Source organism: Anopheles coustani, chromosome 3, assembly GCF_943734705.1.
Source record: "Anopheles coustani chromosome 3, idAnoCousDA_361_x.2, whole genome shotgun sequence".
NCBI classification, from domain to species: Eukaryota; Metazoa; Arthropoda; class Insecta; order Diptera; family Culicidae; genus Anopheles; species Anopheles coustani.
In genome coordinates, this window is record NC_071288.1 from 27,183,754 (window position 1) to 27,207,312 (window position 23,559).

The following is a 23,559-nucleotide window of genomic DNA, read 5'->3' on the forward strand; positions in this document are numbered from 1 at the left end:
GGCCACCGTTGGCATGCGGGAAAGATAGTAGAATGTGCGATCTCATCGTAGCTGAAGCTTGTATATTCCTTGACCTCCGATTAAGACGAGCCGACTGATAGTGATGTAACCAATTTTTTTTTCTTCCTACAAATCCTGCTACTCCATGATCATGTTGTGAAATATTGTTCCTCCGAAAATGAGAGGTTCAAAGCACAGGCCACAGGAGTTGTTGGGAACCATACGATAAGGTGGCATAACTTCGATGGGTAGTTCTTTTTCTTTCTTTGCCTTTCCGTGTAGTGTGGACAACTTTTTTGTCTTTCATCCCATGCCACATGTGTTTGCGGGTCACGAGACATCTTATCATCCTCTTGAGCGTCGTCTGCTTAGCCGGAGGCTGATGATCTGGACATCACCAGCTAATGGCAGCGAGCCCATTCGGTCCTTGCTCGTGCATTTTCCTCTTTGGAGGAGATTACGCTGCGGCCAAAATTAGAACACTGATCAGTGGCTTCGTTGACCTTCGTTCAAAACCAAACGTGTGCTTCAGACGACATGCTTCCTTTGTCCACCGTCGGATTATTGGGCCAATTGGCCAATTCTTCTTGGATCAAAACAACCGGGAATTCGAGGGAACTAACTCTGGTTTGTTCCAGTTTGACTGCACAATTTATATAATTTTCAATTTTGCACTTCTGTCGAAATCACGTGTCGTTTCATGACAGTAGCACTCGAGTTATGGCGCATTCAGTTAATGAATCTCGGCATTTGGTTCAGGGTATGTAAACATTACTATATTAAGTAAACTATTGAGGTACTTAGCACGTTGTAAGAGGAATATAAGATTTATGGTTTTTAAACAGAAGAGTAACGGAAAAGTCACTATTAAACGATTTCAACCCCCCAATACAAGATTAGGCTTATCTCTCGCTACATCGTCACTACCATACCAGTAGGTTGTCGTGATAGTATTTTTTTCTTCAACCAATTACGACCAGGATTAATCTTTCAAGTCGATTGAGATTTTCCGCCGTTCAGCCGCACGGACACGGACGGATAGACGCGGACTATCTTGTAAGCTTCCCCTATCTCTCTTTCGATTACGGCTCGATTTGTATAAAACCGCAAGCGGCCTCGTGCCAGGATCTGCAGTTATTGTTGGTCGGTGGAGTTGTTAACTACAACCAGAGCTACGTTCGCAGAGTTTTCTGTTCGAGTACCTGATACTTTAGTGGCCTGTGGCAAGTGTGTACGTCTTTTCCGAGTAAAATTTAGAAATCTTGTGCTAAAAGTGAACTGCTTTACTATCATCGCACCATGAGGATTATAGTCGAACAGGTATAAAAAACGAATATTTTGAACTAGACAATAAGCAAACATTTGTATTTAAACTACACCATCTCAAATTTAGTTATGTTACGAAAATGTGTGAAAATAATAACGTTTTAAACAGTGTTATTTCTAGTTCCTGAAGAAAACAAATTTCTTAACAGCTTTCTTTTATTGCGCTTTCGACAGCATCCAAACGTGTTGGACGTTTCGGAACTGATGCGGCCCGAGCCAAAGTTCGTCGATAAGGAGGTGTCCAAGTTCCGGGACTACACCGTCGACGAAAATGATCCGCTTAAGGAGCGCGTGCGGCGCACGTACAAGCTTATGCACACGCACCAAACGGTGGACTTCGTGAAAGGTAAGTGCTCGGGGCGCCAGGCTCTTGGCAAAAAAGACGTACGCCAAGTGGATGGGCATTTGGAGATAAACGCAAAGATAGGCAGTAATCGATGTAGATTATAATGGATTATACGCTACCCCCTGTAAACCGCGAATCTATTGTATTTTTGCTATCAGCAAACAAACATAAATCGGCTCTCAAAAACAACGCAAAAAAACTGGGAGTGTCGTATCAGTATCAACAATCTACGACGTCCGCGATTTTGTATCAGCTTGCAGAATCAGGTCACTCGAGGGTCAACTTCAATTGTCACGTACCGTTCCATGGGCAAATCGAGCCTTCTAGTCTGATGACGACACTTAACCGTGTTGTGAATTTGTTTTGATAGTTTTTGATAGCGTTGGATTAGTTTGCAAAACAAACAGACCGAGCATGCAGCGTGACTCGCATCCATGTGCTTGGCCATGTGCTTGCCCGAGAGCGTCCATTTTGCGCACTAGTGGAGGGTGTTTTCCGCGATAATCCCATCGGATGAGAATCTAGATTTCGCACGGAGGGGACGGTTTGTTTGTTTGTTTGCACTAATGACTCCATTTCCGTTTGAAGGTCGTCGTGCGGACTGGCTCAAGTTCGACCATTTCAAGGCAACGATCCGGGAAGCGCTGGAGAAGCTGAACGATCTGGTGGATGAGTCAGACCCGGACCTGGACCTGCCGAACATCGTGCACGCTTTCCAGACGGCCGAACGGGCCCGCGAGGAGTTTCCCGAGCTCGACTGGCTCCATCTGACCGGCCTGATTCACGATCTGGGCAAGGCGATGGCCTTCTACGGTGAACCGCAGTGGGCTGTGGTGGGCGATACCTTCCCGGTTGGGTGCGAGTGGGGTCCGAACATCGTCTATCGGGAGGATAGCTTCGTTGATAATCCGGACGGTTCAAACCCCAAGTACAAGTACGTACGAGAGCCTGATTGGAGCGCTTTTGCGGTGCCAACTGACAAAATGTTTGCGAATCTTACAGCACCAAGAACGGAATGTACGAGCCGAACTGCGGACTGGAGAAGCTGACCATGTCCTGGGGCCACGATGAATACCTCTACCAGGTGCTGAAACACAACGGAAGCACGCTGCCGGAGCAGGCGTTGCACATGATCCGCTACCATTCTTTCTACCCGTGGCATTCTGGTGGCGACTATCATCATTTGACCAACGAGAAGGATGAACAAACCAAACAGTGGGTTCTAATGTTCAAGTAAGTATTTATGATTGAGGTGTTTTGTTTTTTGAAACCAAACTTATCAGTTATCTTGTTCTTTAGCCGCTACGATCTTTACACGAAATCAACCACACTACCTGATATCGATGCTTTGTGGCCGTACTATCAAGGCCTCATCGACAAGTACTGTCCAGGAGAGCTAGAATTTTAGAGGACGATAAGAATACACTCCTTGGAAAATATGCAATAGCTACAAGCAAATGAAAGCACAAATTAGTTAACCTAGACGTCAGCTTAAATTATGTTTAGTCAATGATTTAGCAAAAACTCCTATACCTCCAAGTACTTTAAAGAAATATTTACATTGTGCCTAGGAAACTGTTGGTTCTGGTTTAAACATATGAATTGCTTTACCACAAACTGTGATGAACCTTTTAATCATCGTTTTCAAACCAAATGCGTAAACCGTTTGACAAAATGTTCTACTGTTTTATTACAAATAAAATGAAGTTATGTTATGTATGAAAATATGATTATTTGTGGTTTAATATTCGTCGGAGAAAAAAAGTATGTAAGCTTCGATCTGATGAACGAAATGTCCAATGAAAAACTGTAAAGAAGCTAAAATATTTTTTTAGGAGGGCCTAGAGCTAAGACTTTTTTCATTTCAAATTTTCAGTTACTTTTGAGTGGATCTACGGATCAAATGGTTTACGTCTTTAACGCACAACAAATTCCAGATTATTTTTTAATAACCGTATTAAACTGAAATATCGAAAAATAACACGAAAAACTAATTTTTAAATGTTTAAAGCTCCAAGTGAAGAGCTCCGAAGCTTCTAAAGAAGGAAAGCTCATCATTCAACTCTGTGAACTTTCAAGTGCTTTGTCACAGTGAGATCCGGATCGTCGAATCCGAATCCCAATCCGGCTGACAATAATATATTCAGCTTCAAGTTAGGTTTCAGCAAAAAGTACCAGGTTGGTAGTTTACGATCATTTCAAAGGATATTACAATATATCAAACGTGAGGCATTCAATTCCTAAAGCCGCGGAGCCCCCAGTGCCCAGAGCTGTTTTATTCACAGGTTCAGATTGGAATTACCCACCACTTGCTCAACATTTTCGCCGCTCGTTTTTGAGGCGAAAAGGCGATTTCTCTCAAGGTTACTTTACCTTTTCGCCCATCGGACGAACCCGTTCCCACCCGTTTTTGTCAAAAACAAGAAACGATAGTAAAACTTACCTTCAACAAAGTTGCGCGTCTTGAAAAGACCTTTCATTTAAGAGATCAATCGTGTATATCGGTTCAAAGAATCAAAAGTTATAAACAAATTAGCAAATGTTTGCCTTTTAGTAATTGAGGTGTATCAACCTTGTTCTAGTAGAGTGCTTTCTCTTTTGCACGTAATTAATTTTCTCAAAAACTAGAAAACACGGAAAGATTTGTTGTTACACAAAGTTGTGTGTCTTGAAAAGACCTTTCATTTGAGGGGTCACATGTACAAATCGGTTCAGCGATCATAAAGTTATTAACAAATTTGTTATTTCAGCAGAAATACCAACCAAGCTTCTCGGTCCGCTGCAAAACGCATTTGACGGCGATTTCAGTTTCTTTCGAACCATCGTGGAGGACGGTTCTCGCACGGGTGTTGTCGTTGTCGTGTGCACTTTTGCTGCTTTCGTTTGTTTATTTGCGTTCGTCTGCACTTTGCAACTACGCGCGTTGGTGCTGCCGTCGTTCCGTACTTGTGTACTGCAGGCCGATCCGGTGCAAATGGTATCGTGTTACGCGTTACGGTTGAATAGATAGTGCCCTTATTCTAATGCCGGGCGATTGTCAATGCAGACGACGCTCCCGGCATTTTCGAGCAGGCCAACGGCCGTACGGTAGGACAGCAGACATTTGTCACCGGTGCGGAACGCCATTCCGCGGGGCCGGGTTAAGGTTGCTTTGCCCAATCGCCATTCCGCGCCAATAAAAGCCATCTCTGCCCCGTTTGGTTTGGCTTCTAGAATCCGGTTCGAATCGGTCTGTCCGCACTGATTTTTTTTTCTTATGCTGCATCGAAGCGTACGATCGAGTGCGACGGAAGGATCGCTAGGGCCGGAATGTGCGAACGAGAACCAACAAGCAATCGTTGTAATGTCGTCGCGGCCAAATTTTGACAACTGACTGTGGCGGTCATTGTAGAATACGGTCGTCCAAGGTTTAGGAAAATAAAACGCCAAGCTTACTGAGATGAGGATTAAAACCAGCAGCCTACGAACGTTTCCATCCTGCAAAAGATCACTCGATCATTTTCTTCTTTCAATACTTCCAATTTTCGGTTTAAAAAAATTTGATTTTGAAAAATGTTATAGTTGGTCAAAAATCACAATATTTTACAATTCCTTTGGAAATAATCGAGTGAGTTTGTTGCTTCGGATGTGTTCTTATTCTACCATGCTGAATTAAAAGCTCTTAATTTCGATTCTAATCTTCAATGAAATGTGTTTTCAGTGTGTGAATAAATGACCATCGTAGCCATTTCCTTATCGCTGGTCGTGGAATTCGGTTTTGTGGCAAGTCGTTGAATTTGAAGTGTTGTGCAGAAAGAAAAATATAGAAAATAAAAAGTGTTACCAAGAGTGAATTGCGGGCCCGCGATCTCGCCCCCGGATCGAGACGGCGTGCGGCGGCGGTGGAACCGGCCAGAGCTAGCGAATCCAAAAACCTGAATCTTGTCGGCGGGAGAAAGTTTTTTGGCACTTGTTCCGTACACCGTGTGCGATCCGGAATTTGGGTTTGCGGAGCGCAATCAAGAAGACGACTGGCTCGAACTTTTCTACCGCCCATCTTGATTCCATCTGATCGACTTCCGTCTGACGTTTTCTTCGGGCGAAAGAAGACGTCCCAACATCATCAGCCTCGAAACAGCACAAAGCATTAATAACCCGTAAGTGTTGCCTAAGAATGTGACGATCGTATCGTATAACACCCTTCTTAACCATTTCGCGAACGACTATGGTGTGATGTCTCTCCCCGGTGAAATCAAGATTGTCATCCGAGTATCATCCGTTTCTTGCTTTAACGGCACTAACTTAAAACGCAACGCATCCCGTTGGGCATGCAGGGGGAAGATGCATTTGCATCTCTTGCTAATTATATTCCACCTAGGATGGGTGGAACAAGACACACCAACCCCTAGGCAAGCAGATCTGTTGACACGCTGGGAAGAATTCGTTCTTAAGAACGCCATGTAACCGGAACACCGTTACCTTAACGGTTGCCAATGAGCGTAACGACGACATCATCATTACGATGGGGTATTTTGCGATTGTTTGCTTATTGCTTGTGTCACTGGGTTGTGCCCAACTAGTACACCGCAAGTGGCGTCGAGAAGGTCGGGGATTTCTTTAATGTTCGTCCCCCACATAGGATGAAAGTAATAACTCCACGAAAGTGGTAGTTTTATGAGGGCTAATGACACACACGCACAAACTGTTTCCAAAGAGAATAACCGTTGCGACTCAACGTTGCACAGTGCGAGGCGTTAACTGCAAACACTCTTCAAAGCTAATAGCACTTAGACGTGGAAGGAAATGCGTTACATTTCCCGACAATGATCAACCCTGTGCTGACGGCTCGAAAATCGTGTCCCCAAATCCTGTCCCAAGATGATTCATACGAAAGAGGTGGTTTTGGATACATTTCCATTTCTTAGGTGTGGCGCTAATTAGCTACCATTTGTTGGTTTTCTCCTGGAGAAATGCATGGAAGTAAATTTAAATTTACATTGCGCCAATGCTTGCGCAAGTCGGATCTCTTCTACAGTGATGTCATAGTGTCACTGTTTAAGCCAAAGTGTATGGGCATGCAAGGCTCGGAAGATGACATCAGCTTCGAATCATCCTTCCCGATGTATCCCGATTTAATTGATGAGCTCATCCAATCCATGGGTATATCACGAAGCTGTAATCAAAGGAAGACGATCTGCATGCACCAGAGGCACGAGAATTATATTGATAATACATACTTGACTTGGTGATGTGTGTGCATATTTTTGTTTTTAAATTATAAAAAGATAATTTTTGAAAATTATTTGAACCTTCAGAAGCCCTTTATATTCGATTGGCTTGCGGTCACCCATTCCAACGGAGGACTGATGATGGTTAATTTATTTTTTCAATTGTAATTTCTCCGGGCAACGACAAGGCGGTAGATGATTGTGTGTCATTAGTCGTTAAACAGTTGCAAATGAAGGAAAAATACTTGTTCGTTCGTGGCCGACCTGACACTGCGACCTCCCACAGCAGCACAGTTTTTCTCCCTTTCCAAACCGTGTTTTGTCCGGATGCAAATGCACGTTGCCTAAATCACGTCATCGCACACTTTGCATCACAGCTCGCTTGTCGCTGCGTAACACGCATCACGTTTCATTAGGATCGCGTTACGTATCGGATCGATCGAGGAGTGCAGACGTGTTTGTCTCCATCGCGAAAATGTTTAAATCTCCGGTCGGTTTAACTTTGTCACCAGGATGCAAAAATTCCCTCGAAAAACTAGTCTTCAGGCAGCAGCAAGGTCGATTGTGTGCAATTCACTGGTGCTCCCCTTTCCCCCCGTTTGGAATATTGATCACTTCGTAACGGAAAACAATATACCCAAATCACTCAATTTTCCACCTTGACCGAAACGGTGATCATCAGGTCCGTAATCACATGATTCGTCATAATCGCAATTAGCCATCGGCGTCAACGTTCTGCCGTCGTCCGACAAGGGCGGCATTTCGTCCGCTGCGATGGGGGTATTTTTATGCAAATGTACCGCGTCCACTGACCTTGAAGAATTCCCTTTCGGGCAGCAGCAGCAGAAACTCCCTGACCGACGGACCCTGGCTTGGAGCCGGCGGGACGGGGGAAAGGATTTCGTTACCCTTTTGCCTGCCTTGAGAAGGCCATCTAGCAAAGGATGATATCAAAGAGGAATTGTTGGCGAGCAACGTCTTGGCGGTGGGTTTCGATAAAGAACAACACGACCGAAGAATAACATCAACGGTAGCAACGGCCGAAAGGGTGAAGCTATAGAAAAGCAGCGCAATCGAGTTCAGATAGGTTTGAACTTTTGCTCTGATTTAATTTTCATTTGATTACTGCATCTTCAAGTGCTTGATGTTTTCGCTACTGGTTTGTGTACGTATTAATTCATAGATTTAAAGATATTTAGAGCATCGTTTATTTGAGTATGTAAATGATCTCTTAAGTAATCATTTTGAATCGCTTTGAAATAACATGTGCATGTGGAAAATATTCGACTCATTCAGCGATGGGTTAGGTCGCCTTTGTTTTCGAGTGTACTCATCAGCAAAAGGTATTCTTAACCAACTCGTCCGTAAACGTGGTGCAATCTCTGCGGCTTTAATTACGCTCAAGGCTCATGACCATCTTTTGGACTCCCCGAGAAGCAAGCACCGAGCAACAAAACAAAAAAAAAAAAACAAGCAGTACCTCTGCCATCAAATCTGCTTCGAGTTTTATAGTTCCTCCTCCGGGTTTACCCTAAACCCGTGGCGTCGTGTTGTTGTGGGGCTTCAGATTATTGGTGAAGCTCCGCGGCGTCCCGATGCTGGTGTTTGTGCATGAACGGTGTGTACTTTTAATTTGATGCAAGTTTTCCGTACAGTGACACGGGCCAAAAGTATTTTAAAACTGTTGGTCTTTCTGTGTAGCCTTCCGGCCACCGCACGGCTGACCTCCTCCGCCTCCTAAGCGGAGTGAATTATTTGTAACCCTCCTTTTCAACGCACATAGAGAAAGCATAACACCACGTCCTTTGGAGCCCTCCGATTTTGAAGCTGCTGCTGGGTGGCCTTTTGGGGCTGTTTTGCCTTCGCCGGCAGTCAGTGTCACTCGACCGGGCCGTGCCCTTGCCGAGTGCTGGGTTGTATTTGCCAGCACGCGGTGGCTTCTTCCTCCGGGGTTCGTTTTCGTCCGCTGCTGGTGGAATCTTGCTGAATATTCAGTAAGCGAACATCAGAGGGCAGGGTTAAGGCTGTTTAATGCGTCGAGCTGGGTGTACTGGTTAGGGGACGTATCAGGGAAATTTTAGAGATACCCCGAAAATAGCCGGAGATGACCATCGCGCAACTGACTTATGAACGTTCCATTAAGTCGAAGTGATACACTCCGGGTTTGGGTTACTTTCGGTTAGAAGATAAGGAGTACGCTTCCGTAGATTCATCAGAGCTGGCCGTGCGAGTATGTCGCAGGAGGAGGCATACAGACAACAAAAACGATGCTGCCTAATTTGATTATCAATTCCACCGCGCGATCATAAAGAAGCTTGACGAATGATCCTCACGATCGTGAGACCGTCCGTTGCCTCATCGCTGCGAACGGCGAGAAAGCAGGCCTCGGTTTTGGGGCCGCCTTTGGGGTGGTAAACTGTTTTATTTGCTGTCTTTTCTTCTGCTCCCAAGGCAAGTTCATCTGGTCGCTGGTCCGAAAAATGGCAAAGAAGAGAAACAGGTTGTTGCATAATTTTGCCAAGTCTAAACTTCGTAGACAAGGGATATCGTGGGATGGTGGCTGAAAAATAATATTTAGCATCATTCGAATCAAATAAATTTGCATCAATAATCAGATTGAATTTTCAATAGGTGGCAATTCCTGCGTGTGTTTGGATTTGCGATTTTCTTTGAGAAATTTGTCTCCTGCCATAAAATTTTACAATATGTCTGTATATATTCGACAAGATTTCCTTGATTATTTCAACAAACAATTTAATTCATTGAAATTCAATATTTCGTCTAAATGATTCTCACACGAATCTACGCACAAGAGGATTAAAAATATCGATAAAAAAAGTAAAAGTATCACTCGGTGGAGAAGTGAACCAAACCAGATTCTCAAGTTGATCAAGATCAGGTGTAATTGGAGCAGCATTATTTTTCATATTCTCTTCTCTTTAAACGATTTAGGCTTGGCCTTTCCCCCAGCACAGCTAGGAAAGGCTGTGGTACGAGATATACTTTGTTTTCGAAAAGGAAATCATGTTCTTCAGCACTCAGCGACACCTGTGCCTCTCTTTCTGGGTGTTCGCCAAATTATGCGCCAAACACAACCGAAAGCGAGAGAGAAATCGGAGGATCACCCTCCATTGATGTGCAAAAGAAACAGAAAATCCCAAACAAGCATAAAATTAATATTCTTCTCGTAGCAGCTCATTTTCATCATTACATCTACAGGGGAGGCTGTGTCAGGACTTTCGAATATTCCTCCCTTCCCCAAACCCCTCCCCCTAGTCGGTGAGAGGAACGACAAGGTCCAAATGATTTATTTTCTTTTTGTTTTTCCTCTCGGACGCATATATTCGAAGTGTCCAAAAATGGACGGACAGATCCCCGTTATGACGAGACCGAGAACCGGTCAGCTAGAGGGTGGGGCGTGTACGGGTGGACCATTCCCTTCGAACGCCACGGTCTTCCACGGTGGTGAATGTACCGTAATTGTTTGATTGTGCTATGTATTTTTGGAGGCATACATAGACTGTGTTGATCGATACAATTTCTTTCCGTGATGTAGCAATGTTTTCCAACAGTGCGTGTCCATCTGCAACATAACACTTAATCACGTTAAAACGCACACGCGGGAGAGAACGGAACAAAGTCCCAATTCGCATGTTTTTTTTTATGAATTTCTTTTGGCTAATTTTCATCCGTATCCGAACTTCATATTTGGTCGTTGGGTTTTATCACTTGCTACGATCATCTTTGTATGCTTGTCGCGTGAATGAAGCTACACAACAAACATGGCTCGAGCGCCGGACACGAGATGGAAAAGATGCTGGATGTTGATTGCCGAATATTTAAATTCAAATAAAACACCAACGGGGACAGTTATGACCAACCGAAAGACATTTCTTTCGTATTTTATTCCCAATGGACGGTCACAAATAACAGTAAAAAATTGACACGTTTCGAAATTAACTATTTTTAGGCCATATTGTAACACCTTCCCAAGCTTGCATCGCAAACCAAACCCGAAACAGGCAACATCTTTTGGAAGGTTTCAGCCGAGTTTGGGTGACTCCAGAAAACCGGTTCCTTTTCAGCGTTTTCGCATGTTTTTCCTCCACTTTTCTTCTCGACATCCAACGGTCGGTCGGTGGAAGTAATCATCTCGAAGGCAGTGGAATTATCAAACGCACGCTGGATAACGATGAAGGAGGTAGAAAAACATCTTCACCTCATCAAATTACCGAAAATAACCCGTCTTTCTAAGTCCTTCTGAAGGTCAATGCCGTGTCACGATGTCGAATGGAGGGGGGGGAAACACATTCATGGGACTCATCGTCAGGTGTTTTGCCCGAACGTTTTTACCCTCTGATGTTGTTTGACGTACGTATTTTGATGCTCACCGTATAAAAACTTCCGAATTAGGAATATAACTCACGGCCGCAGGGAAATGTCGGCACCTAAGACGACGCAAACTTTTTGGTGCCCGTTTTGAAGCAACGTTTTGGTAAGAAGACTAAGGCGAACCTGTAATAAAAGTCATAAGTCTTTAAGGTCGCTTAGGACTGCTATCAAAGAAGCGAAAGACACGTCAGTGAGACGATAACGCTGCATTCTTGTAGCCCCACGTGTCATATCCTATTTGAAGCTGGACTACTTTTTGTTAGCTACCAAAATAATCTAGCACTACTTCTGATAACAAAACTGAACTTTCATTACTTTTTTGCCTTGCACTTCCTGGATATATTTCTGCTGGAAGTAAAGATTATTTGGCGAACTTTTATGAAGCAATGTGTTGTGGTGTATTGGAATGTCATAACTCAAGATAACTGGATACATCTTACAATGTCACGTGTTTGCAATTAATCAATCACCGAACGAAGAAGATAAGAAACCTTTGTCTGCGAAGGCTTCCTTGGCCAAACATTAATCACTTTTCTTCCACCATTTATCAGTCCGTATCAGTTTTGAGAAGGGAAGCGCTACCTTGTTTGGGTCCGCGAAACATTGCCCCCGGACGATAACGTTCCGTTTGACCTCCATATGGCGTACGGTTTGGAAGCGTGAGCTCCAAACTAGGCGTCAGGTTACCGGATCCGTTGGCCAAACCTGCATTCGTATGACCATGAAAATTCATTGCCAGCTGTTGTGTAGCTTTGATTTGGTCATCCTGCTGTGACCGCGCCGTTCCATTCGGGTTGGTGGCGCTAAGAAAATGAATAAATCAAGCGATACTCATCCGCGCGGATCCGGCTTCGCAACACAAGAGAGCTTTTTTTTTTAGCGACTTCGGAAGCCAGCTGCTTGGAATGTCGCCTCATCGTGAATTATTACGCAGCCCCGTGCGCAGGCAAGGACTTACCACCCGCTCGATCACTTGTTTACTGATCAGTTTGCTAAAGATTTTACACCTCTGTGACTTGAATTTCAAATGGAATTCGATGAGTCGAGGCGGATGATGCAGACACCTTGAACGGATGTCGCTACTGCACTCTACGTTGCAAATTCAAGGTCAAAGGAATTGACGAAGTTCATCGTCACATAGTGCCGCATAGGAGAAACCCCGCTGCATGTCCGACTGCTGATTGTTGGCTCTTGAAAGAAATTAAATTCAACATTTTATGACTCACGGAGCACGTGAGCGAAACGTTGTTCATGAGGGGGTGCAACCAAGCGATTCATGTGGGTTGGCATAGCGAGGAATTAGGTGTAGCATAGGTGAGGCACTCTGAAGAGATGGCGATTGCATAATGAGGAGTCACCTGGCCACTTGAGCTAGTTTAGTTGGTTGAAAAATGAATAAAAAGTTGGTCAGGTGAGGTTATTACCGCTCCACAGGCTTTCATAACCTATCTACATGGAAGTTCTAATTTTCCAAGACTTTTAAGGTTCAGAACTCTTTAAGAACTTGTAGTACATTGCAATGGTTTTACATCAGTCACTATTCTCCACTGTATTCGGGCAGTTAATCAAGTCGATACCAATCCAAGGGCGATTGATACACTACTTGGCGACTACTTCATACTACCTCACCTTCATAAATCCCCAACACACGGAACCAACGGCTACGTCAGCGCACGTAGCCTCGCGAATGATGGGCAACGTCAGCGGTGGTTTGAGTTTTTATTGATCCATTGTTCTGCCAGTGGCACATCCGGCGTTCGGTGCCCTGGGGGAGCTGATGGGCCCTCTCCACCGGGGAGAATTTAGTAAGCACAAACCCTCCAACCCTCACCGAAGAAATGTTGGGTAAGCGATACCTCACCACTCGCCATGCGTGTTGCCAGCCAGCTGGAAGAGAATTTTGCCAAACGGAGCACGAAATGATGATGCCTCCTCCGGCAGCCGGACCAACTGTCCGGAGGTCGGTGACCAGTAACTGTTTGGCAAGGCAACGTCTTCCACTTCCCCGCAAACAGCAGGACACTCGGCATGTGTCAGATTTCGCAACGCTATTACAGTAGTATCACTTGCCTCATGCCCGCTCCGCTCTGTGGCCTGTTGTTGGGTTTGAATTTTAGATCAGCTTCCGGCGAAAGAATTAACGAAGATCACCCAAAGGGTGCGGACCGGCGAAGGTGCCAATTGCGTCTTTGGAAGTTGGTTCGCTACCTCGCCAGCTCATCGCCAACGATTGGAGACCTGTTTTTGCCTTTCGTTAGGGGCGCTTTGCAACAAGACGTTTGTTTTGTCTCGCTTTTCGTAGGTTTGTTCGTTGTTTTTTTTCACCTCGTCGAAGGACTTTAAGTTACAGCTTTGTTGATGGTTTTTCGCCAGTTTTTGTTTGGCTGTTTGCGTTCCCTCCCAGTTGCCTTCGGTTGCTCGGTTTGTTGGCCACGGTTTGTTGCCTTCGGTTTAGTTTGGATTTCAGATGGATGAAGATTCCGGCGGAATGTTGCGTCAGGTGAAGCTTCCCAGTGGTTTTCATTATGACCATTTTAAGGTACCGGTATGGTTCTTGCGATCAGTTTAATTTTATACCATTTGATTTTTGAGTCCACGAAAGAAATCATCTCCCACTATCCAACGTTTTCCATTTTTTCTTAACTCTTTTAGGCAAACAACAGTTACCCGAACCGAACCCACTTTACGACTCGCCATTGTGGTAACGAAACACAATCATTTGGAATGTCGTCGGAATGTTTAGCAACGTTCATTCTACGCCACGAAAGCACTTGGAAATGATGCGTACCCTGCTGGCACAAGAATTTCTTCTGAAAGTGATCAGCTCGCACTGGCGGGCTGGGGTCCGGTTATATTTCACATCCCGTTAACCGACGTAAGCCTGTGCTAATTCGGGGTTCTTCGATGGTCGGAATTCGTTTTCGCTGCCATCCGCGTTCGCCACGCCACAGCGTCGTCCACACCGAAAGCATTAGTGCTGCTCCAGCTGACCACCTGTGTGACCTCTTGTTAGATTGGGAGACGCCGAGACAGGTCCGCGTTACTACCAACGGTCGACCGATGGGGAAGGGATGGAGATTTGGCTACGAGCCGAATCTCGGAGATGCACGAAGATCCGATGAAAGAACCAGGCCATAATCAGGCGTATCATCGTTTCACCGGCTTATTGACTTTCTGCTTTCTTGTAGAGAGCGTGGACTGGACCGCCGTATGGCGACGTGGCGCAATGACGCAAACGCGAACGTGGAGAGTCCGGCTGGTGCGTTCCTTTCCGAATACCGGTCAGGTTGGAAAGATTTTCGGATGACTCCAAAATTCGGGCACCTCTCTCCCTTGGGGGTGCTCATTTTAATTTGCATTGCGACCCCCAACCAACCGCGGTGAAGAATGTGGTGTGATGTCCGATATTCGCTAAGGTCGTGGTGCGACGGCACCCTAGAGCTATGGCGTGCCAAAAAGTGTAGCTCGCCGTACCATCGCTAGCCATGGTTCGAAAAAGAACAAGTGGGGGAATGGAACCAGAGGTCTTTCTTTGATATTTAACACCGTAAGGAATTTCTTAAACTGATTCGCCGACGCGCCGTGAACTTTTGCGAAAACAGGTTTCGAAAGTCGACGCGTTGGTATTGCGTGTTCGATCAGTCCGGAGACCTTTGACCGCCAGTTTTTCCACACCGTAGGTTTTTACTTCGTCAAGAAAAAAGCATAGACCATGGAATTGGTTTAAGTGCAGCACAAACGCCTCCGTTTCTAAACCTAAGGGAAGCTGTATCTTGGAGCTCGTTATCTTCGAGGTTAACCTGGTCAAGATGCATTGGATTGCATCAGGCAAATCGTGTCCGATATTGCCCACAGACTTGGCCGTGTATAAAAACGTGAGAAAGCAAGGCCTAAGTTGGTCCCAAAAAGCACCCCAGTGTGAATTAGCACCTTCTGCATGGTGGATGTTGAGCTGGAGGGTGAATAATTCTTGTTGTGCACCTCCGGGTGCAATTTATTACCAAAGGTTAACGGGGTATAAGGTTAGGTCTATCGCATCCTTCTATCGATTCCTACCAGAATTCCTACCACTGCACTCAATGGAATTACTTTGAACTTTCTCCAGTGCAGATTTATCGTTTATGGTCATTCCTTGGCATTTTAGAAAACGGAAATTCTCAGGGTTTACTGCTGGACAAAGAGGACTTTAGTGTTTTTATGAAAGCTTTATTCCGGAGCTGCGTTTTTCCGCGTGGATTAAGTCGGATTTAGAATTTATGTGAGAGTAGATGAACACAAAAAGAGAAACGTTTTAGAACGTTTTCACATTTGCATTTTATATTTTTTGTGCGCTTGACTTCAGGTGGAATTAGTCTGTGCCAGACATTGTGCAACTGCCACTCAGCTGATAGTTCCTACCTATTCGTTTTCTAAACCGGTAGTCTACATTTGCAATGGCAAACCTTTACAGAACGTTGCACTTTGCCGTTCGTTTCGTGTTGGCGTAGCGGTTCTGAATTAAGATATCTCTCAATTCCGGCAGCCCAGTGTCTTCTAGCGCTTTTGGCGTATGGTCAAACCACCACCTCCGCCTTCAGGGTGTCTGGAAGCGATGGTGCGCCGCTCGAACCGGACCGGCCAAGGTCACGAGAACCGTCACCGGCAGCCGCGCAGTGTGCAGTAATTTGCATTCATTCAGCCTATGATTAGGCCCTAGAAACGTTCTGGCCACAGTTTAAAACTTCATTACGAGGCAAATGAGAGGGCCGCAAAGGAGGCCCATTTGTTTGCGTTAGATCCACCTGTTACACCGCGGGCGGTTTGGACCGGTTTGTTGACGAGAGGCGGTTGGTCGGAATCGATAGCAAAGCTTCGGGTAGCATCGGGTTGGAAGGTGACGAGACCGTGAGATCGGAGTGTCCAAGCGGTGATGGATATGGATTGACAGTAACATCCCGTAGTATGCAATCTCTTACTGCCCCTGCGGAACTGAAACGGGGATGGTATGTAAATTTTCTCGCTGTCAAGATTGTCGTGTATTTTTGTGTTCACAACAAGGAGGACAAGTGTCTGAAACAGTTGCCCATAAGAAGAGACCATAACATGCAAGGTCTCTGGTGTTTTGCTACATGATGGTGATCGACCTACGTTTGATGCGGGTGAATGTAGGATGTGATGATGAAAAGTACCTGAGAACTTTCATTTGTGGAACCACTTCGGTGTGAGAGAGATTTCGGATCGTGGACAAGTTTGTCAGAGCCATTGACGCCACTCGGCGCGTTTTCTAGGACGAGTCGTGTTCCCCGGTGTTGCTTTACTGCAAGTACCTCGCTGCATCACGTTCGCGCGTTGTGAATGAAGCCTCTGTACAGGTCGCTTTTAAACTACAGAGCGTGTGGCTTGTCGTTCGTATGGAACAACCCGCATGAAAGGCACATACTTGGAGAGATGTTGACACAGGTTGCCGCTGCGGAACGCGATCGAGAGAGGAAAAGTGAACAAACTGGAAATTGAGGCCGCCCCGCTGCGCCGATAATGGTGATGCCCGTGATGACGCGTATGGGTCTCCACTGCGAGTTCTCCATACTCCAGCCATCCTCAAATGTTCGCTCGATTGAACGGCCGGCAATAACAGTCGAGGTGCAAAACGTATGGCATCATATACAGCTGTTGTGCCTGCGCCGCCAGCTCGGTTGGACATTCAGATTCCCGATCCCACCTCTAGCTCGTCAGTAGCCCAGGTTATCCAACAGACCGAACGCTGATCAGAATCAGGTTTCGCACACAAGTCGAAACTGAAAATTAGAAATTTCGCTCCGCTTCTCGTCCCTGATCTTTGCTCGGTTCTGTCGTTGGTCGGTTTTTTTTATGGGCAATATCTTCCAACCCGCACACTGGCGCACTTCAGCATAAGTATGGCGTTCGCCGATGGCGCATTGGGGGAAGATTGGGACAAGTTGTTGGTTGGAAAATTGTGTCAACCCGCTGACGCTGGCACGCACCCTAATGTGCGCGTGTGCGTTTTTGCCTTCACCATTTGTCCCTAGTAGGGAGTTGGATGGGAACCCGTTCCGTTTTTCCTGCTCCCTGTATAATATGAATTTAATTTTGGATCTTGATATATATAGCCGATATGAGACTTCCCATCGGAAGGTAGCGCTTGGGTTCGAGTTTTCCGGAGGATCTGAAGGATCGCTTTCGGAACAGGTTTACGAGCTCGGTTGACTACTTTTTAGTGCGTTGATTTTGGTGAATAATATTCCTGTTTCTTTACGATTGTATTCCTGTTCGCTGTTCACGTATCACTTTACGGGTTCGATTTGGCGTCGGTAATATGAAACGGAGAATGAGAAAACGCTTTAACAAAATCATTTTACAACCATACCGGGCCCGCAAAGGACAGCCAAATTCCTCAGTTCACGCTCGTCGGAAAGCGTTTGATGGGTAAATAATAAAAGAAATTGCCATCCGGCACAAGTTGACACCCGATACCTTTTAATCCGCTGGATATCTCCACCTGTTTATATTGGTCCACTAATGAAGCGCGGACTGAAGCTGGGTTCACCTTGATTCGATTTCGCTTTTATGGCAATCCCAACCTCACGCGCCTTTCTTCAACGCGTTGGGTTTTGGGGACCGGCGTCGGGAAAGACTGGTTTATCACGGCTTAACCAATCGGGTCGTTAGCTTTGCTTTTGTTTTCTCGCGGCTTGAATGGACGAGGAATAATTTACGGTGGCATTTTCGGTAGATTCTGCAGAAGGTGAAAATCTAATCAACACGGAATAATCCACCCGTGGTGTTTGCTTGTGTGTGCCGGAATTATTACACTTATTATTTGGTTTAAAGTGGTTAATCCTTTTTGATAGTTTTCTGAAAATCATTTTTATCTTTCTCGTCCACTTAACCTCTGTAGATTTCGAATCAATATTTCATCTTCAATCATTTCCTCGTTCATTTATCTCTAAAGCCATCAATAAGATGTTTCGTCTTACCGTATGGTATTTTGGTTCATCTCTCCCCCCCCCCCCCCCCCCCCCCCGTGAACCTTCACCTAAAGAAGATGTTCCGCAGGTTCGAGGAGTGCGGCATCTGCTACGCAATTGAACGTCCTTGCCACAAGGACGACCACTTGGCAGGAAGCGACGAACCCGCCGGGCCCGGTTCTGGTGAATGTCACAAGTCGCATCTCGCGAGAGCCGGTTGCAGCTGGTGATGGAGACGAAAGATGTTCCGCGTAGCCAAACAGCAACACAAACACACACACACGCACATACGCCGATCTTCATGTTACTTCTTTTCTCTCGAGTGGAATTGTTTCTTCCCCGATGGTTTTATTGTGCGCTTGGTTGGACAGACGCGGACCAAAGAATGTCGAAGATGAGCTCAGAATATAAGCTCCGTGCGGGATTTGGGGTGATCATGATGCGCGGGGAAGGTTCTGGCACTCTGGCTGGTGCCGCATAGTAATGATTGGGATTTATAAATATTTATGTTTTTATCTGTTTTCCTTCTTTTTGTACTCTTGCACGTTTGAATGCGTAGCTGCGATTTCTTCAATCCAGGGTTTGAGACCAGGTGTAGTTGTTTTTCTTATAACAATATCATAATATGATTTGAAGTAATTTGAAAATAAAGCTAAGAAAAAGCAAATATTCTACATAACTTACCCTTTTTTAACTAATGTGATATGCACATGGAAGCGAAGAATTTGTTTTCCTTTCGATGGCATCCATCCATATCCCCACATCGTTTCTCCGCCGCGCTCTAGGTTTCACTCCTCCCAAAAGGCGGAGTGGTTGCATGCATAAAGTTGGCAAATTAATTGACGTGTGGAATGCGAAACGTGTGGCGTCACTGCACTGATAGAGCCAAAGGATGGCAAACCTGTTCGACTCAAGCCTACTCAGCCCCGGGGCGACGAGCCTCATCGAGTTCTCCAGTTACCAACCGGCTTTATCGGGACTCCCTATCGATCCGATCCGTTTAATCCCGCGTGCAGATACGGACGCATCGATTCGCAGGAAAGATCCTGGAGTTCGAGCGATAGTTGGCTAAAGCGTTGGTGTTAAGGTCGTTAGGGAACCTGGACGCAGGTGGTCGCGCAGAAAAGCAGTCGCGCTCTGATAATGCCACCACCGCCCATGCAAAGTCGTTAAATGAAATGTGTGTTTGTGTGTGATTGGTGGTTCGATTAACAAACTGTTGAGACATACAAGAGCTGATGAGTTTTTGGCTTCATGTTCTGCACTATGGGAAGCGTGTAGCATTCGCTTCTTAAAATCCAACACTTCGCCGTAAGTGTTGAATAAAATATTCATTAACTGAAATCTTGCTTGCTTCTCGCCACAACGAGAACACGCCGCGTCGCGGTGGTTGCGTAAAGTTAGCAAAACAACCATTAAATAAGTATCCCAGCAGGGTACACCTCTCGAGCCGCATGTGTTGCCCGTCGAAGTGATTGAAGTCCACGTTTCGCGGTCATTCTCCGGTCAATTGGCCGAAAGTGGACCCGCTGAGCCGCTATATTCCGGCGCTGGTGGTGTGGTGTGTTGATATTTTTCCCTCTCGCTCACACTCCGGCCCCGGCTATCCATCCCTTTCCCACCAGGCCATCTCCCGGGCTGTTCCTCCGCTCCCTTAAGAACGCGAAAAACTCGCTCGAGGGGCGCGAGTGAATGTACAACCGCGCGAAGGTTAATGACTCCCCCGGTTCTCGGCCGGCAGTTCGTCGATCGTATCGACCAGATCACCTGGGCCACGTCGCCCGGAGGTCCGCCCAGTTCGGCTTCCCTCGGTCCAGCGGCAGGTCGTTGTCGCTGGCGTGCCCCGGGTTGACTTGCGGAGAGGGCGCCAGGAGCCGGTTGGGTCGGCGACGGCGGCACGGTTACGGTTATATGCGGCATTGTTTGGTTCCGCGCGGTGGTGAACGTCTCCGCGGTAGCTCCTTGGGATCCGTGCGGCTTGTTTTGCCTTACACTTTCAAGCTCCCAGTTCCCCCGGCCGACTTCGACTTTCTATCGATAGTCGCTTAACTCTTCCTCTTCTGCGGGGTCTCCTCGCGCAATCACGCGTCAGCTGATGGAGGTTTGTTCTTGGTTCTTGGTATGTTTCCTTCTACCGACCGGTCACACGGTGGCGGCCTCCAGAACGGCACAATAGAAAAGTAAAGCGGAGAGTAAAAAAGGAGCATCACAATCATTCCATTCGAAGCCACCTTTTCCTATACAGCCAATCAATGCACACCGTGAAGTTGGAACTTCTTCTCGATATAGTCGGGGCATCGAGGGAACGAAACCTTTCGGTTCGGCCTTTGGCGCATCGAATGCAATGCGTGGTGGCGCCGATGATGGAACGTTTCTCTCGCATAGCCCCATTATCGTTTCACACGTTTTCTTCCGACGTCTTTTCCAACTTTCCCATTGTCAGTAATTTAACGCTTCTTCAGAAGGGCTGAATCGAAATCGGAAGAATTCTAACGCCAGCAAGGAAACGAACCCCCGCCCTAGACGCTCGGGGATCACGTCGATTGAATTCTGAATTGGCGAAGCCAGGAGGAAGCGAACCCTATTAGAATATCCGTTCCCGGTCCGGTATTGTGTGACACCTTTCGATTTGGTGGTGCCGGTGTCGGTACATTTGACCGGCAGCGTCGGTTTCGTTTCAAGCCTTACGTGTTTCTTTTGCCCGCCCGGTGGCGTGTCCTCGAAAGGTAAAGATATAAATCTATTGCTCGTTAACGATTGCGCCGCACGACACGTGTGATGGCGGCGGTATGCACTGAGGAGGGCATAATTTATTCCTCCAATGGAAAAGAAGGACACACCAAGGGGCCGGGATGTGATGGTTCTTCCAATTGGCCTGCTTTGATTCTTTGTTGAAGACCCTGAAACCTTGAAAGAAGATGTAATACTGTCAATGATAAACATACGCTTATTTTGTAAAGTATTTTATTTGGTACTAGCTGACTCGGTTAAATATTTTTTAATTGATAACGTCCTGTTGAAAGTATTTGGTTTTAAACTACATATTTTGATTGTTTATTCTATAGGTGCTCTATAAAAATCAAAGAGTTCAAAAACTCTATCAGATAACTTACAGTTTCGTGGGAGTTGCAAACTTGATCTATGAAAATATATGATAACTTAAATCTAGCTTAAATTTTGTATTTTAAAATTTAACTCTTCGATGTTTTTGCTTCGAAATTTGCATTCACTCCTTTGTAATGGATACCAAAACTGAACAAAATTTGTTATTATTCCCGGTAGATTTATTATTTTTCTTGTTATTGAAAAGAAACGATTTGTTGTTCGAAATCAACTCACCACGCTCTGTGAAAAGGCATGCTGCTGTGACCGTTTATACCTGCGAGTTGAGATCACACTTCATATGTCATTGCTGAATGTAAACAATCAAACCAATATATAACGATCGAAAATCCTAATGATTTTAATAAAGTATGTAGTTCCCAGACGTTGGGGGTCCGCGACAGCCGAGCGGTAGCGCCGGTTAGAAAATCGGCCCATGAGCGCCGGGGCCTCACCACCTCGACGGCGTGGGTTCGAATCCCAACCGAGACCGGACCATCCCCTGTACGAGAGGACTGACTATCCACGTACTACAACAGGGAAACAAGTCTCGTAAGCCCTTAACGGGCAGGCATGACCAAGAGGTCGTTACGCCAAGAAGAAGAAGTTCCCAGACGTGAGATATAGTTAAAATCATATTCTCATACCCAAGAAACACGTAAGCGAAGTTTGATCTGCATAATCCATTTTATATGTACACAAAGAATTGGTAGGAAACCGAAACCAGAATCCCAAGTTCATTAATAAAGACACAACAGCTCACAAATTGACTCCTGGTGCGTCAATGCCGCATCATCTCGATCGGTAATGCATAACTCCAATTTTTAATTCGCTCATCAAAAAACAGGGCGAACAACATTTCTTCATTACTTAAAGTGCTAACGATGTCTTCTCCGTAACACTTCCGCCGCATCTTGTTGAGTGGATGGAATTTCTTTCTGTTTTTTTTGTTTGTCTGGCCGCATTTGCATTTGGTCCGATCGCTTCATTGAGATCAACGGATTTATGACATAATGGCGGCGGAGAGATTTGCTGTGGACTTGTGCGATATTTATGTCGTATCCTATACGCATGTATTCATGCTGGTGGCCATCAGCAGCATAGACCTCGCGATACAAAACGTTACGTATCATCACTCGGGTCCGATCTCGCGGCAAGCAAAAATAAATGTGTTGGAATGTGTAGAAACTGACCCAACATTATACCTGCCTCTAGTAACATATTTTTGCAACGGTTTTCCTTCGCCTTCGCCAGAAAGTAAAACCATATGCGCACTAACCATGTACCACTAGCCACTAAGCTTGACAAACAAGCTTGCGCCCCATGTTAATCGCCTCATAAACTTATGGGCAAGAGCTAGCAAAGAAAATCGGAAAATGTTGCATTCAAAGCATCAAGATCTCGTTGGAAGCTCGTTGCAGAAACAACATGCCCCCGGCGGGTGGCCTGAAACTGATCGGAACACGATAAAAAAATCAACGAAAGTCTCACAGGAGAGTGACAGTGCCAAGCGTGTGTGTGTGTGTGTGGGGCCTTGCGGGACACGGGTAGCCCCTCTGTGATCCTTCGTTGTTCGCGTGTTCACGCAAAAGTGACCGTAGTCATAATGCAGCCATTTCCAAGCGGTCAGTCGGGGTCCGACCGGGATATACCTCGCTACTACGATGGTGTGATTCGTGAGAAACAGGTTCAAAACCGGCGTCCGCGGTCGACGATCTCATCGGCGAGGCTGCGGCCAAGATACAACCGACCGGTGCCGAGTACCAGCTGGTTCTCGAACTCGAAAGAGTTCCCCCTGGGGCTGTACGGAGTCGTTGATTCAGGTTTGCAGCCAATCCGGATCGTACACTTGCGTCAAACGAAACTTTCATGCGCGTTCGATGGTACGAGTTCGAGCATAAATCGATAGCCACAGCACCAACACACTGGTACGTAAAAGCATCGGCAAAAAATCCCCCGACGCCTGGCAAGGCCGCGAAGTAGGTCGGCAGCGCGAGCGCAAGTTGGCTCTCGATCGATGCTGAGTGGCTCATATTTCCATCCCTACTCCCGCCGTAGAAACGATCAACGACGGGGCATATTTGCGAAAGGGAATTCTGTTGTTTGTGCCGAAGGTGGCTACGAAAAGGGAAGAAAATGAATGACGTGACGTCGTATTCCACGGAACATCTGGTGAGCCGGATTATGATACGAAAAGAAGGAACCAAATCACGGTGAGAAG

General features: G+C 45.9%; 2 protein-coding genes across 2 annotated transcripts in view; both read left to right on the top strand.

The window, feature by feature from the left end:
* Positions 1-1,188: 1,188 nt before the first annotated feature.
* Positions 1,189-3,391, top strand: LOC131258898 (inositol oxygenase). The gene is made up of 5 exons (XM_058260292.1): positions 1,189-1,320; positions 1,501-1,672; positions 2,261-2,606; positions 2,675-2,905; positions 2,972-3,391. The coding sequence occupies exons 1-5, from the start codon at positions 1,300-1,302 to the stop codon at positions 3,078-3,080; spliced, it is 879 nt and encodes a 292-aa protein (XP_058116275.1). The 5' UTR covers positions 1,189-1,299; the 3' UTR covers positions 3,081-3,391.
* A 1,035-nt stretch (positions 3,392-4,426) lies between these two features.
* Positions 4,427-23,559, top strand: part of LOC131258477 (serine-rich adhesin for platelets) — a 64,565-nt gene continuing 45,432 nt past the window's right edge. Inside the window, exons 1-2 of the mRNA XM_058259803.1 lie at positions 4,427-4,649; positions 5,373-5,808. The gene's annotated coding sequence lies outside the window, so the exon portion shown is untranslated. The remainder of the gene's footprint in view (positions 4,650-5,372; positions 5,809-23,559) is intronic.